Raw genomic sequence first — 12,937 nt, 5'->3', positions numbered from 1 at the left:
AAAGCCAAGGATCACCCCAGGCCCCAGTCCAGCAGCCAGCCCTCAGGCCTGAAGAGGGGTATGTGGAGGTAGGGAGGTTTCTGCATGCATTCTGGGCACAGCCAGGTCCCCACAAACCTGGGCTAAACCTACTCCCTGGGGTGTCACCGCAGCAGTTGGGGGAGCAGTAGACCCCTGCAAGAAAGAAACCGAACAGGCAGCTTGGGCCCTTCCTCCAGTACTGCGGGCTGCTCTGCACTGATCAGGCCCCGACACCTTTAGGTAAATAGAGATGGTGGCCCCAAGTGAGTGAAGGTCCCCGGAGGTCCGGGTTCTGAGGCAGGGGGTACAACCGGGCAGACGAGATGTTCCAGTACCAGTCACTTTAACAGCAGTTTCACCACGTCAGCCAGGCCGGCTGCTCCTGCTTGACCCCCTTCAGGTACCACAGGGCCTCAGTACCCAAGAGATCCCCACTCTAAATGTCCCCAAGCCATCCTTCTTTCTTCTCAAGGTGGCTCCAGACAACCCCTGCCCAGCGACAGCCCCCAAGCCAGCCCCCCAAACCGGAGAGCAAGAAGCCATCGGTGCTTGCTTCGTGACACAAACATGCATTCGTTTTATTCACAAAACAGCCTGGTTTCCTAAAACAATACAAACAGCATGTTCATCAGCAGGAAGCTGGCTGTGGGCAAGGGGGCCCCCCCAGGCACCCACACCCACCAGCAGGGGGCCACGCAAAGAAGCCCTTTCTTCTGTTGCCATCAGCGAGGCCAGAAAAAAAGGACTTATTTTCTCTAAGGGAAGTAGCCAGGATCGGAAATATTGAGACACGGACTCCCCAGATCTCAATGGATAAAGGAACAGAACTTTCATTTTTGCAAAATCATCATTGTCGGGGTAGGGGGGATCCCATTCTGGGTACCGCGAGTGCAGCATGGCTGGCCTGGGCCCAGGGGTGGGTGGGCTGCTCCCTCCCCCTCTGTGAGCTCCTCGCCGCAGCTCTGCACGTGTGGATGGATAGAGGGGCTTCTCGACGCGGCGCCATCCACATTCTCTTTATAAACGTGAGTGGATTCTCCAGGCAAACTATGCACTATTTCATGGTCGGAAAGAATCAAAGGAAGTTTAAATGAGGGTGGAGTTAAACTGTGCTAAATTACAGTAGTGCTTATTAGTAACTAGATTTCAAAAGGTTACAGAAAATTTACATTCTCTACACAAAAACTGCATCTCCTGCACAGACAACATCGACATCGACACAGGAAGGAAACTGATTGTCCATTCTTTGCCCAGGAAGTCTCGGTACTTTATAGATTCGTCTCTACCTCTTTTTTGTTGTTGTTCTTCCGAAAAAGCAGTTAAAATTTTTTTCCTTTTTCTTTTTATACTAGGGACGTGGAGATGTTAAAACGACAACAAAAAATATATATATAAAAACAGGAATGAAATCTGTGAGAGAATATTTTTGGTTCTAAAGACGGGTGCATCCGTTTGTCTTCGCCCGAATCCCTTGCCGGAGACCACACGAGCAGTGACATTGCACGGAGAGGGCAGCTTTGGGTTCCCGCCGCCGTCACTGAAACCACCGGAAGGCGGCTCCCGTCGGAAGCATCACCTTCTGGCGGGGGCGGGAGACAAAAACAAGGAGAGAGTTCAGTCAGGGTCCGGCGGGGCCTGATGCAAAGACGCTCCCCCGTGGACGGCCTCATGGCGGAGGGACGGGCATGGAGTAAAGGCAGCCACCCCGTGGAGTTCCTGCCATCCTGACCAGGCCAGAGAAGAAGCCTTGACCCGCTGGGCCGCTGGAGGGCCCGGAGCACCCTGAGGCCCCCTGAGCCACTGTGTCCAGGAACCCTCCTTCCAAACAGGAAGACCCATTCCCCTGGTCCAGAGGCTACAAGCGCCGAGTGGCTGTGGTGCATCTGGGGCTGTGTGCATGTTTCTGTCGAGGGAGCATGTAAGCATACGGACGTGTGTCTCAAGCGATGCCACGGTGTGTAGTGTGTCCGGAGGTGTGGTGGGGAGGAAGGGGATTTGCTGTGCACCTACAGTAAGACTGGGTACTGGGCAGGGCCGTGTGTGCGCTTGTGCTCGCATGTGTGTGTCTACACTAGATGAGAGGTGAGTGCCTCTGTGTGCATAGAGGTGTATTCTCTGGGCAGGAGAGCAGATATATGAGGTTTGGGGCTTGGGGGTGGGGAGTAGCCATGGCTGGGATGCCATTATTGTTTTCCAACCATTCTGAACATTTGCGTCCAGCCCACTCATAGAGGGGCGGGGCCGGGGCTGGGACAGCAGGCTGAAAAGATGCTTTTGTACCCAGGCCTGGCACCACAGCTAGGCTGCCACGGCTGGGGGCACAGGGACAAGCTCTGCCACGAGGGTGGAGAGAAAGAAAGCAGCTTGGGAACCCTTCTGCCTGCTCTAAGCTGATCATCCCATGGTGGACAGGCCTTGCCTACACCCCAAGATCACAGCAACCCCCTCACTCCAGGCCCGTAGGACCCGTGGCCATTACCTGTGTAGCCAGACTGACCGTGGGGCCCCAAGAAACCCCAAATCTGTCAACTGGATGTCTAGACGCAGGGTTCTTCCAGGCCTTAGAGCAGGGCAGTGACCACTGGGGCCGCTCTATCCTTGGGTGGCCTTAGGGGAAAGGCCAGGCTCTGAAGGGGCAAGTGAAGGGCTTACCCCTCAAAGCCACATGGTCCACAGGAGAGAACCCCTCAAGTGGGACAAGGAAGAGCCCCCAGCATCCTAGGTTATGGACTGGAAACGTTAGAATATGTCTGAAAGTCAGCAACTTTGGACCTACATGGGAACATCAGTAGCTGGCCCAAAACTCCAGGAGGGGGTTCAGGATCCCCGGGCCTGGCTGGGAAGTGCTAGGCCCCCTCCTGGAACTTTATGCTGGCCTTGCAAACTACAACCTAATGAGATCTCAGGATGTGGCTCTGACTTTTTTGGGCAGTGAACTGGTGTCTGGGAGCCTGCTCTAGAACCCGAGAGCCCAGGGACTGGCTGAGCAGCCCCCACTCGCCCAGGTAGGAAAAGCGGGTTTGGGGGGCTGGGGGGTGGGTTTGGACTGCCAGACAGACACAAGAGCCCACACACCTCCCTCTAAGGCGCCGTTACCTCCAGAGCAGCGGAAGGCTTCTTTTTGAGTTCCTCACATTTTCTGAATTTGCAAATCTGATGGCCAGTCTTTCGGTTCCTACAACTGCTGCACTGCTCGCAGTTGATGCGCCGTCGGCAGGGCGCGCACATGCCGCAGCGTTTCCGCTTCTTCTTGCCCGAGCTGATGGCCGAGGCCAGCTCTCCCTGCATGGGGTACTCGGCAAGGCCGGCCATGTGCAGCGCACTCTCGGCCAGGAACACACCCGCCGGGGTCATGATGAAGAGGCCCGGGTTGATGGGGAAGGCGCCCAGGTAGGGGAAGTCGGACTGGCCATTGAGGGCTTCGGCACCCGCCACGGCCTCCATATCGGGCAGGCCGGCACCCGCCTCGCTCATCAGCGGAAGGTGCTCCTGCACCACGCGCTTCAGCATCTCCGTGGACTGCGCGAATTGCTGCAGCGTCAGCTGTCCCTCGGCTGCCAGCTCCGTGGCCCGCTCTGCCTTGCTCAGCAGGCTGGCCACAGCACCACTTTTGTGCTTTGAGGTAGGGTTGCTTTTGTCCACAGCCATGGCTGCCGCCAGGTCATGCCCATTGGCCAACAGGGAGGCGGCAGCCGCAGCGGCAGCAGCCTTTTCAGCAGACTCACTGCCCATCATGCTGCCACCACCGCCGCTGCCACCACTGCCCCCAAAGGAAGAGTAGTGGGAGAGAGGGCGGGAGCGGCGCAGACTCTTGTTGAGGGGTTCGCTGATGATGCCGCTCTTGTTCCGACGTTCTGGGGGTGGTGCATCATCCGCCACCGAGGCTGGGGTGGCAGTGGCCACCGCCGCGCTCTTGTCAGCCACTCCTGCCTTGGGGCCGCTGCTCCCGCTGCCATTGCTGTTGCTGCTGCTGCTGCCACCGCTGTCCTGGGGGCTACTGCCGAGGCTCGACATGGTGGGGCCGAGGCCCAGAGCCCGCTGCTGGGGGGGGCCTGCCAACTGCGGGGGGTCCACAGACGAGCACCGGGCCCTGCTGCCCACAACAGAGATGGCTGGGGGGCCCTGCTGCTCAGGGCAGGCACATGGTCAGGTGTCCACGTGGAAGGATCTTCACTCTATCGGGACAAAAGAGTATAGGGTCAGGGCAGCAGTAAACACTTCCTTCCCCAACGTCACCACCACTACCAACAACTGTACCCCCGTGTAGTAACCACCACAAGCCCCACTGGGCATTTATTTAAGTGCCAGACCCAACATGGTTAGGTATTTTTTATTTGTACTACTTCAGTTCAGACTCACAAGCACCCTTTGAAGTAGTGGCTAGGAATACCCCGTTTTACATAAGGTTTAGAACTGAGCAGGGATCTACAGTCAATGAGCATCATGGTGGAAGCCCAGCCTGAATCCGTACAGCCTAGATCTGCAGCCACTTCTTCCTGGGCTGGGGTAGTAGGGAAGAGCTAGAGATGTTTATGAACCTCAGAGGGTTATAGAGTCACCTTCTGCTTCCTCATCTTCCTTCTGTGACCCATCTACAAAGAGGGGTTGGAACAGCCTTTGCAAAGCTTGAACGTACAGACCAGAAATCTGGGAAGCTGCTCCTAGGCCCTCATTTGGCAACTCCTAATACATACTGATTATCTATCTCAACGCTCTGACAAGTCCTGCAGGGAAAGTAAAGTGACTCTAACAGGGGTTACCAAATAGCGCACAGGATCCTTATTTCAAGGAGCACGTATCCTCTTGCTAGAGGGCAGGCAGCACTGTGCCAGAGGACAATCCTTCTCCTGTAAGAATGCGGGGACACACTGTGTACACATCGAACACACGATTCCTCCTCACTCTCAAACCACAGTCATCATTACCTCAGACCCCACTCTTGTCTCTACTCAGGCCTTCCTGCTGTGCTCCAGCCTGGCTCCCAGATGGGTCTGGGATGAGGTCCCAGTGAGAGCTCAGAGCTGGGGTAGGCTGTGGGCAGGAAGGGCCTCTGGCTGGTGCAGGCTGGGACGAGTGGGTGTGACCCTCCAGGGAGCAGAGCCTGTTCTTGGGCCACATCCATGTTTCAGAGGTGCCCCTTTCTAGGACAGAGCCTGCTCTGCTTAGGCCCCAGGGCTAAGGCTTATGAGCGAGCAGCCAGGCTCCTTGGGTCTGGGAGGAACTGTCCAGAAGGAATGGAGCGGCCGTTTCCTCATCAGCCCTGGCTCTCTCGCATCCCTTCCCTGCCTGCCTGCCTGCCTGCCGTGGCCCAGCAACCCCTGGGAGAAGGGCGGGAGGAGAGGGCCCAGCCTGAGCAGCTGGTGGCTCAAGGGGGAGGCGCACATCTGGCTGGGCCTGTCCCGCCCTAGGATTGGGGCCGGCACACATACATCTTTGTCCCCAGGCAACCCCACCATCCCCCAGTCACAGGACTCAGCCGGTCCTGGTCCCGGGAGGTCATCTAGTCCAACCCTCTGCACTTACACAGGGGGAAATTGAGGCCCTGAGCAGGCAGGGCTGCTAAGGAGTGGCCACAAGGAGGAGTGCGTATAGGAAAGGGAAAAGCTCTGGCTCCTGAGTGAGTCGAAAATGGCAGGCGTCAGCAGACAGCCAGACGCTCCCTGCCTCTCCCCAGAGAGCACTGGCCCACGAACGCTCCTTCCTAGTGAAGGTAGATGGGTGGTAAGGAAGAGCTGGGCAAGCTGGCACATTCTACCAGGACAAACCCAGGAGGGCCTGGCAAGGTGTCCAGGCTGGGCTGGGGGTACCACAGAGATCAGAGTTGTAGTAAGAGGAAGGGGATGATGTATGCCCAAGGATAGCTGTGCTCTGTCCCACCTCCTGAGGGCTAAGCCCAGGCTGGCTCTTCAGGCCCTCGCTCAGAAATCAGTACCCCTCTGGGCATCAGTGACACCTGACTAGGTGCTGGAGACCAGGGCCAGTGAGATCAGGGCTAGAGACTGTCACCCCAAATTAACTGCCCCTGCCCATCTGAGCTCAACTACCCTGCTCCGGAGCAAGCTCCAGCAGCCCCAGACATGGTGAGGGGAGAAGACAGAAGAAGGTAGGAGCCCTTGGGTTGGAGAGGTGGGGAGGGGAGCAGTCTGCGCCCTAGCCCCCCTGTGTGTCCCCGCCTCTGCGGCCTGCTGGCTGGTGGCAGAAATCGATAGCTGCATTAACGCTGCTCTTGCTCTACTCCCTCCCTCCCTCCTCCCAGCTTCAGGATCTGGCTCTGTGTACAGGGCGGGCAGGTCAATTAGAAGTCAGCTCCCTCCAACACGGGCCTGCGTTCAGGGCTGGTGCTCTGGCTGAGTCTCTCTGCTTTTGTCTCCATCCTGAGTCTCGTGGTAGGGACAAAACCTCATGTTCTGTTCATCTCTGGCCCTTTCTTTGAATTTCTCTGATCTTTCATTTTTCTGTCCTTCCTCAGGGATTACCCTCTCCCAGCCCCCCATGTCCTGGGACATGCTGAGCTATGGAGCAGATGACGTGATATGTCGTCAAACAGGTGCTGCAGGCAGAACACTGATGTGTCAGCCACAGAAACTGAAGGTGGGGAGTACAGAAGGGGGACTGGCACACAGGTAATTCTGTCCCCAAACCCCGGAGTGGGTAGATACCAACATCTAGTTAGTCCCCAAGGCCTGGTCCCTAAGCTTGCTCCAAATCTGCCCCTATATCTGGCTCATCTTCTCCTTTAGACCCTGGGAAAAGCTGATGCCCTGGTCCCAGTGGACCAATGACCACAGGGCTTGTTTGCCCTACTCACGGAAGGGGAGGACTTAAGACCTTCTCCCAGGCCCTAGTCCTTTACTGCAAGGCACACGGCAACCCCCTCCCAGGCTACGAAGGGCCTGGCAGTGCCCAGGCAGCAGGGGAGGAGCTGGGGCTGCGTTGAAGCGGAGCGGGAATGAGCGGGAGGGAAAGCTGGCGGGCAGGCGGGCGGCGGCGGGCGCATCCATCATCGGCCCTGCCAGGAACGCATCCAGCCCCCAAAAAGAAATACTGCGCCTGAGGAGGGACAACAAAGGGCTCCGTTTCATCAGCAATGCGGAGCCAGCGCCCCGCCGCCCCGCCAGCCGCGGTCAGCCCACAAAGGACCCCTTTGTCCATGCAGGAGCCGGGCCGGCCGGGAGCTGGGACCAGGGGCTGACGGGTGGGGACAGAGCCCAGAGGGAGGGGGATGAGGGGGGTGTGGGGGGGTAACCCGTCATGGAGAGCTGGGGGGCAGAGGGGGACATGGGGGCAGAAGAACAGAGACAGGTGCTACGGGAGGATCATGAGACAGAGAACTTGAGGGGTGGGTCAGAGAAGGGGGACTTGGAGAGGACAGGGCAAAGGGTCAAGGTTAGAAAACAGAGCTTTATGGGAAGCAGAAAATGGACGGACCCGGGCTCAGAGAGATCCAAGGCTCTTAGCCCAGCTTTGAAGACTTGAGGGTCTGACAGACATAGAAACAGCCCTGAGGGAGAGAATCCTACACTCGGGGACCTGAGGACCAAGAGAAAGCAGTTGGATATGCCCACAGCTCTGAAAGGGAGGCAGGGGGTGGGTGGTCCCCAGCCCACTCTGGCCCAGGGCCCAGGGAAGCAGAGATAGATAGGAAGGAGGGCTGCGGGTCAATGGGTTCTTGGCCTCAGGGCCTGGCCTTGTGGCCCAACCTCCTATGGGCTCTGGCTTACTGGCAAAACTGGGAAGACAGGAAGTCAAAGCTGGGGCCACTCTCCTGCCACTGGGACCGCCCCCTGCCTCTACTCTCAGGCCCTAGCCAGCACCAGAAGACAGAGACCCACCCCACTTCAACTAGCTCCCAGTAACAAGTGACACCCAGGGTCTCTTAACTAACTCTATCAGGTAGCATTTATTGAGCACCTACTGTGTACCAGTCCCTGCACTCATATGCTTTACATGTCTGCTCTCCTTCCCTGACTCCTCCCAGAAGCCAGCGGCCAGCAAAACAGAAATAATTAATTTGAGAGATGAAGAAATTGAGGCTCAAAGAGGTTCAAGCTGTCAGGCCAAGGTCAAGCAGCTGGTACCCAGGACCGTTAGAATTTGAACCCAGAATCTAAGTGTTAGTCACCCTGCTCTGGGATTACCTTTGCTCTCTACCTGTGCAACTGACAAAGTAGCCCAGGGCAAGGTGACCCAGCAATCCCAAGGCCGCCCCCACCCTCCAGGGTTGTTACCATGCCTGTCACCTCTACGTGGTTGTGGGATGAGTTGTCACAGACCCCAATGTCGTGTCTTCACCTGGGGGGCTTGGAGATGCCCAGGCAGGAACCTGGAATCCTGGGCTACTGACCTCATAATGCCAGCTGGCAATGAAGTCACCAGAGGTGATGATAATGCCCTCCCTCCACCCTGAGCTCCAGGTGAGCCAGGATTCATCCCCAGCAGGGCTCTGTCCTGAGGCCTTTGGGCCAGACCGCAATGGGGGAAGGGGCACTGGGGGGGAGGCATGACGCTGTCTGCACAGAGACATGCACACATCCCACTACCATTTACCCAAAAGCGGCCCCATGCCCTGTGGTACTGGGGAAACAGCGCAGGATACAGACCTAGCACGGCCCTGGAGGAGTACACAGGAGCTTGGCCAGTGGTCACATGAACCAATATGAAATGAGAGCAGGAAGGCAACCAAGTGGAGCACTGGAGGCCTTTCTGGAGGAAGGGACTGCTAGCCTGTGAGCTAAAGACAAGGGGAGGTTACCAAAGGGGACATGAGCCGGAAAACAGTTCTTAAGAAAAGGGGAAGAAGGGTCCCTGGCTCGTCAGTAGAGCATGCGGTACAGCATGTGACTCTTGATCTCAGGGTCGTGAGTTTGATCCCCCTGTTGGGGGGTAGAGTTTGCTTCAAAAAAAAAAAAAAAAAAAAGAAAGAAGGAAGAGGGTGCGAAGTATGGTCGGGAGGTTGGCCGAGTCCCAGCTGGGCAGGGCGCTGAGGCCAAGGGTAGGATTTTTTTTTTAACAGCTTTACTGAGGTATAGTTTCTTTCTTTTCTTTTTCTTTTTTTTTTTTTTTAAGTGTATTTATTTTGAGAGAGAGAGACCGAAAGACAGAGAGAAAGAGAGGGAGAGAATCCCAAGAAGGCTCCGATCTGTTAGCATGGAGCCTGACTTGGGACTCGAACCATCGAACTGTGAGATCATGACCTGAGCTGAAATCAAGATTTGGATGCTCAACCGACTGAGCCACCCAGGTGCCCCGCATAGTTTATAAACAATAAAATTCACCCATTTATTAGTGTACAATTCAATGATTTTTAATAAATTTACAGAGTTGCGCCACCACCACCACTGCCGAGGGCAAAGTCTGAGGGCAAGGCGCCAATCCTCTCTTGCTCCTTTGCTGGCTAGAATAGACTCCCAGCCGTCCTACCTGCTGACAGAAGGCTTCTTGGAGGAGGCTGCATTCCAGAGGGGCCTTCAGGACCCGGAGGCACTGGCCCAGTAGGGTCCACCATTCCGCCATCGTCTGGGCAGGCCAGCTTTGCAGACCTGCACACTCTGGCTCTTCACATTCTTCCCCACACTTCCATGTGCACTCCTGACATCCCTGCTACACCCTCTTCATGTCCCCTCCACCAACTTTGGAGCTGGTCTTCTTGGCCTCCAGGGGAAGTGAGATGGACAGACAGACTGATGGTGGGCAAAGCAGTGGTGGTGAAGAGAACAGACCACAGGCTATGGTGGTTGAACTTAGATGAGCTGAGCAAGCCGGGGGGGGGGGGGGGGGGAGGGCGGGATTGGGGGTGGCGTCTCTGATTTCCATGATTCAGCCTAGGGAGTTTCCAGAGGGGGAAAAAAGCCCCAGTCAGGCCCAAGGAGATGCACATGGAGACAGTGGTCTTGGAGGCTGGGAGAAATGCAGCCCTCGCTAGAGAGCACAGGGCACACATCCAGCTATAGGTGAACACCAGTGCTAACACCCAGCAGATGGCCTGGGGTGGGACATGCCCTCAGTACTACTAGAATTTCCTCAGGACTAACAACCCCCCAAGACCAACTACCAAAGACAGCAGGGGGCTACAGTTCTGTTTCCCTGACTCCATACCCCTGACCCTCTTAGACCCCTTCACCTAGGGCAGGCACAAACCCCATTACGTGAAGAATGAAACAGGCTAAAGAAGACCCCAGGAGTACACGGTACTCTACTCTCCTTTACAGAGCTCTCAAAAAAACAGCTGGATGGGGCGCCTGGGTGGCGCAGTCAGTTAAGCGTCCGACTTCAGCCAGGTCACGATCTCGCGGTCCGTGAGTTCGAGCCCCGCGTCGGGCTCTGGGCTGATGGCTCAGAGCCTGGAGCCTGTTTCGGATTCTGTGTCTCCCTCTCTCTCTGCCCCTCCCCCGTTCATGCTCTGTCTCTCTCTGTCCCAAAAATAAAATAAACGTTGAAAAAAAAAAATTAAAAAAAAAAAACAAAAAACAGCTGGAGGAGGGGGTCAGCCCATTTCATGGACAGGAACACTGAGGCCCCAGGCAGGCAGTGTGCCCTGACCTGCAGCTCTAGGGAGTGATCTGGGACACTTCAGATAAAGACAAAGCCTTCCTTACCAGGTACCTCTGTCAGGCCAGGTTCCCTCCCTAGAAGAGCGGAAGGATCAGAAGAGTCCTTCCTCTCTGTGTGACCTTGGCATAAGGCCTCTGAGTCTGTTTCTCTGTCTATCACATGGAACCAGGAGGGTAATAGCTAATATGTTAAGGAACGAGGACTTCCTGTGTGCCAGACACTGTATTCCTTGTCTCACTGAATCTTCCTACACACCTTCTGAAGGAAGATGATTATTGCCCCATTTAGAGCGGGCAGTTCGGTAAACAGTTGTGATGTAGAGAAAGCAATGCCCTCTCCATTTGGGACCCTCTGGATCTAGACTAACGTTTCCCAAAGTAATGACCAAGCTGACACCGACCTGGGATCAGAGCCCACCCACTCACTCACTCAGGATCTCCCTCCCGCTGGGTAAGCCGAGGAAGGCTAGCTCAACATAAGTGGGCCAAGGAATTAGAGGAGGGGGATCTATCTTTCCAGGGCTTGTGTGTGGGGAGCAAGGGTGTTAACAGGACCACGTAGGGGACGAGAGTCCTAAAGTCTAGGTTTCTGGCTCCATCCTGTCTCTTCCTGTTGACTTGACCAAACCTCTAGCCTACACTGAGCCTCAGTTTCCCATCTGTAAAATGGAGAATGGATCTTACTCCTCACCCCAAACTGTAAAAAGTCACTATCCCTGAGGGGCCCACGAAGAAAAAGGTAGAGAGACACAGAGAAAAGACTCTAGATAGTGACCCCCTCCCATCCTCTAAATCCCAGAGAACTTGAATCTGCCTGTGATGTGATTTGCAGATAGGGAAACTAAAGACTGGAGAGAAGGGTTTTGAATAGGTCATAGGGTTGAGAAAAAGCCCCACATATAAGACCTATTTGGGAGAGGAGCATCTAGCTCCTTCCCAATCCTATGTCCCCAGAAGACGTAATAGCAGACCCTAATAACGCACACTCACTCTACCAGGTACTGTGCTAAGCATTTTACACACATTTTCTCACTGAATTCTTTCTGTAACTCTTTTTTTTTTTTTTTTTTTAATTTATTTTTGGGACAGAGAGAGACAGAGCATGAACGGGGGAGGGGCAGAGAGAGAGGGAGACACAGAATCGGAAACAGGCTCCAGGCTCTGAGCCATCAGCCCAGAGCCCGACGCGGGGCTCGAACTCACGGGCCGCGAGATCGTGACCTGGCTGAAGTCGGACGCTTAACCGACTGCGCCACCCAGGCGCCCCTTTCTGTAACTCTTTAACTAGTATTGTCACCCATTTACAGGGTGAGACTCAGGGAAGTAAAGTCACCTGCCTAAGGTCACAAGGTCAATAAGTGGCAAAGCCAGGATTTGGAAACCAGGTCTGTGTGACCCCAAGGCCTGGCTCTCCAACACTGGCCAAGGGCTCTGAGGGACATGGAAGGAGGGATTATGGCTGGAGGATGAGGTCCAGTTCAGCCCAGCCTAGGGGAACCCCCTAGGTTTCCCATGGGTTCTGGGGGATGGCTCTCAGGCTCTGGGCAAACATGTGAAGGCACTGTTGCAGAGAACTCTGCAGCTGTACCCTAAGGCCCAGGAAAAGACAGGGGAAGGGGCTGCGGGTGGGCCGGACGGGCCAGGCTAGGCCAGAGCTCCGGGCATTCCGGCGGCCTCCGCAGGAAGCAGAATGGGACGGAAACCGGCTCCTGCCTCCTCCCCCAGAATCCTGTGGGCAGCCCAGCCGGGCCGCACAGAGGCCCTCTTTGTGCCTGCCCCAACCCGCCACCCGCGGCTGGCCCAGGGTTTTGAGTTTCCTGGGGGGTGGGGGCCCTGTCACTGCTAAACCTCCAGCTACCTCCCCCTCTCAAGGGTGGTCACAGCAGTCCACAGCTGGCGGAGGAAGTGAGTGGATGGCCAGGACTACCCCAGAGACTCTGGGGGGCCTGGAGTCTGCCCACATCTCATTCCCCCAACACTTACACACCCTAACTGGGGGCTGGTGGTGGCCAGGGACCCAGAAACAGAACCTGAGAGGCCATCCCACCCGAGACCGCCCTCTCTGCCAGAAGCCACCAAGTTCACCATGTGAACCCGGGACCCGCCCCCGTCACACTCCATCTTGGTGTTCTTGGGCCCAGGTTGGTCTACATAAAGAGGCTGACCAGGCTGGTAGGACAGTCCATCTGTCAACCACCATTTCCCACTCTCCAGGGGCTCCCTGGACACACAGAGCACATCAAGGGGGAGGCCTCAAGCTCACTTCAGCATTTCAGGGACAAATGCCTCCTGGGTGGTATAAACGTGCTCAAGGAACACTGGGCCCCAGGGAGTGAGCTCTGGCTGGAGTGCGTATCGTGAAGAGC

At 56.1% G+C, this 12,937-nt stretch overlaps 1 protein-coding gene and 1 long non-coding RNA gene across 5 annotated transcripts in view; one reads left to right on the top strand and one right to left on the bottom strand.

Annotated features, from left to right (window-relative positions):
* Positions 1–574: 574 nt before the first annotated feature.
* Positions 575–12,937, bottom strand: part of CXXC5 (CXXC finger protein 5) — a 35,401-nt gene continuing 23,038 nt past the window's right edge. For 2 of the 4 annotated variants that reach the window (XM_045445888.1, XM_045445879.1), the window contains exons 2-3: positions 3,118–4,196; positions 575–1,600 (exon numbers count right to left, since the gene is read on the bottom strand). In XM_045445888.1, coding sequence (XP_045301844.1) covers positions 1,556–1,600; positions 3,118–4,035 — 963 coding nt within the window. In that variant the 5' untranslated portion in view covers positions 4,036–4,196 and the 3' untranslated portion in view covers positions 575–1,555. Of the gene's footprint in view, positions 1,601–3,096; positions 4,197–8,261; positions 8,363–12,937 lie in introns of those variants that run through there. The other 2 variants (XM_045445898.1, XM_045445909.1) reach the window with 2 other exon arrangements.
* LOC123580725 lies at positions 6,316–9,134 on the top strand. The gene is made up of 3 exons (XR_006703433.1): positions 6,316–6,407; positions 6,491–6,644; positions 9,088–9,134. It is a non-coding gene; the product is annotated as an uncharacterized LOC123580725 (long non-coding RNA).

Source organism: Leopardus geoffroyi, chromosome A1, assembly GCF_018350155.1.
Source record: "Leopardus geoffroyi isolate Oge1 chromosome A1, O.geoffroyi_Oge1_pat1.0, whole genome shotgun sequence".
Lineage (NCBI taxonomy): Eukaryota > Metazoa > Chordata > Mammalia > Carnivora > Felidae > Leopardus > Leopardus geoffroyi.
Note: the sequence above shows the minus strand (reverse complement) of the source record. Positions and strands in the feature narration are given on the sequence as shown.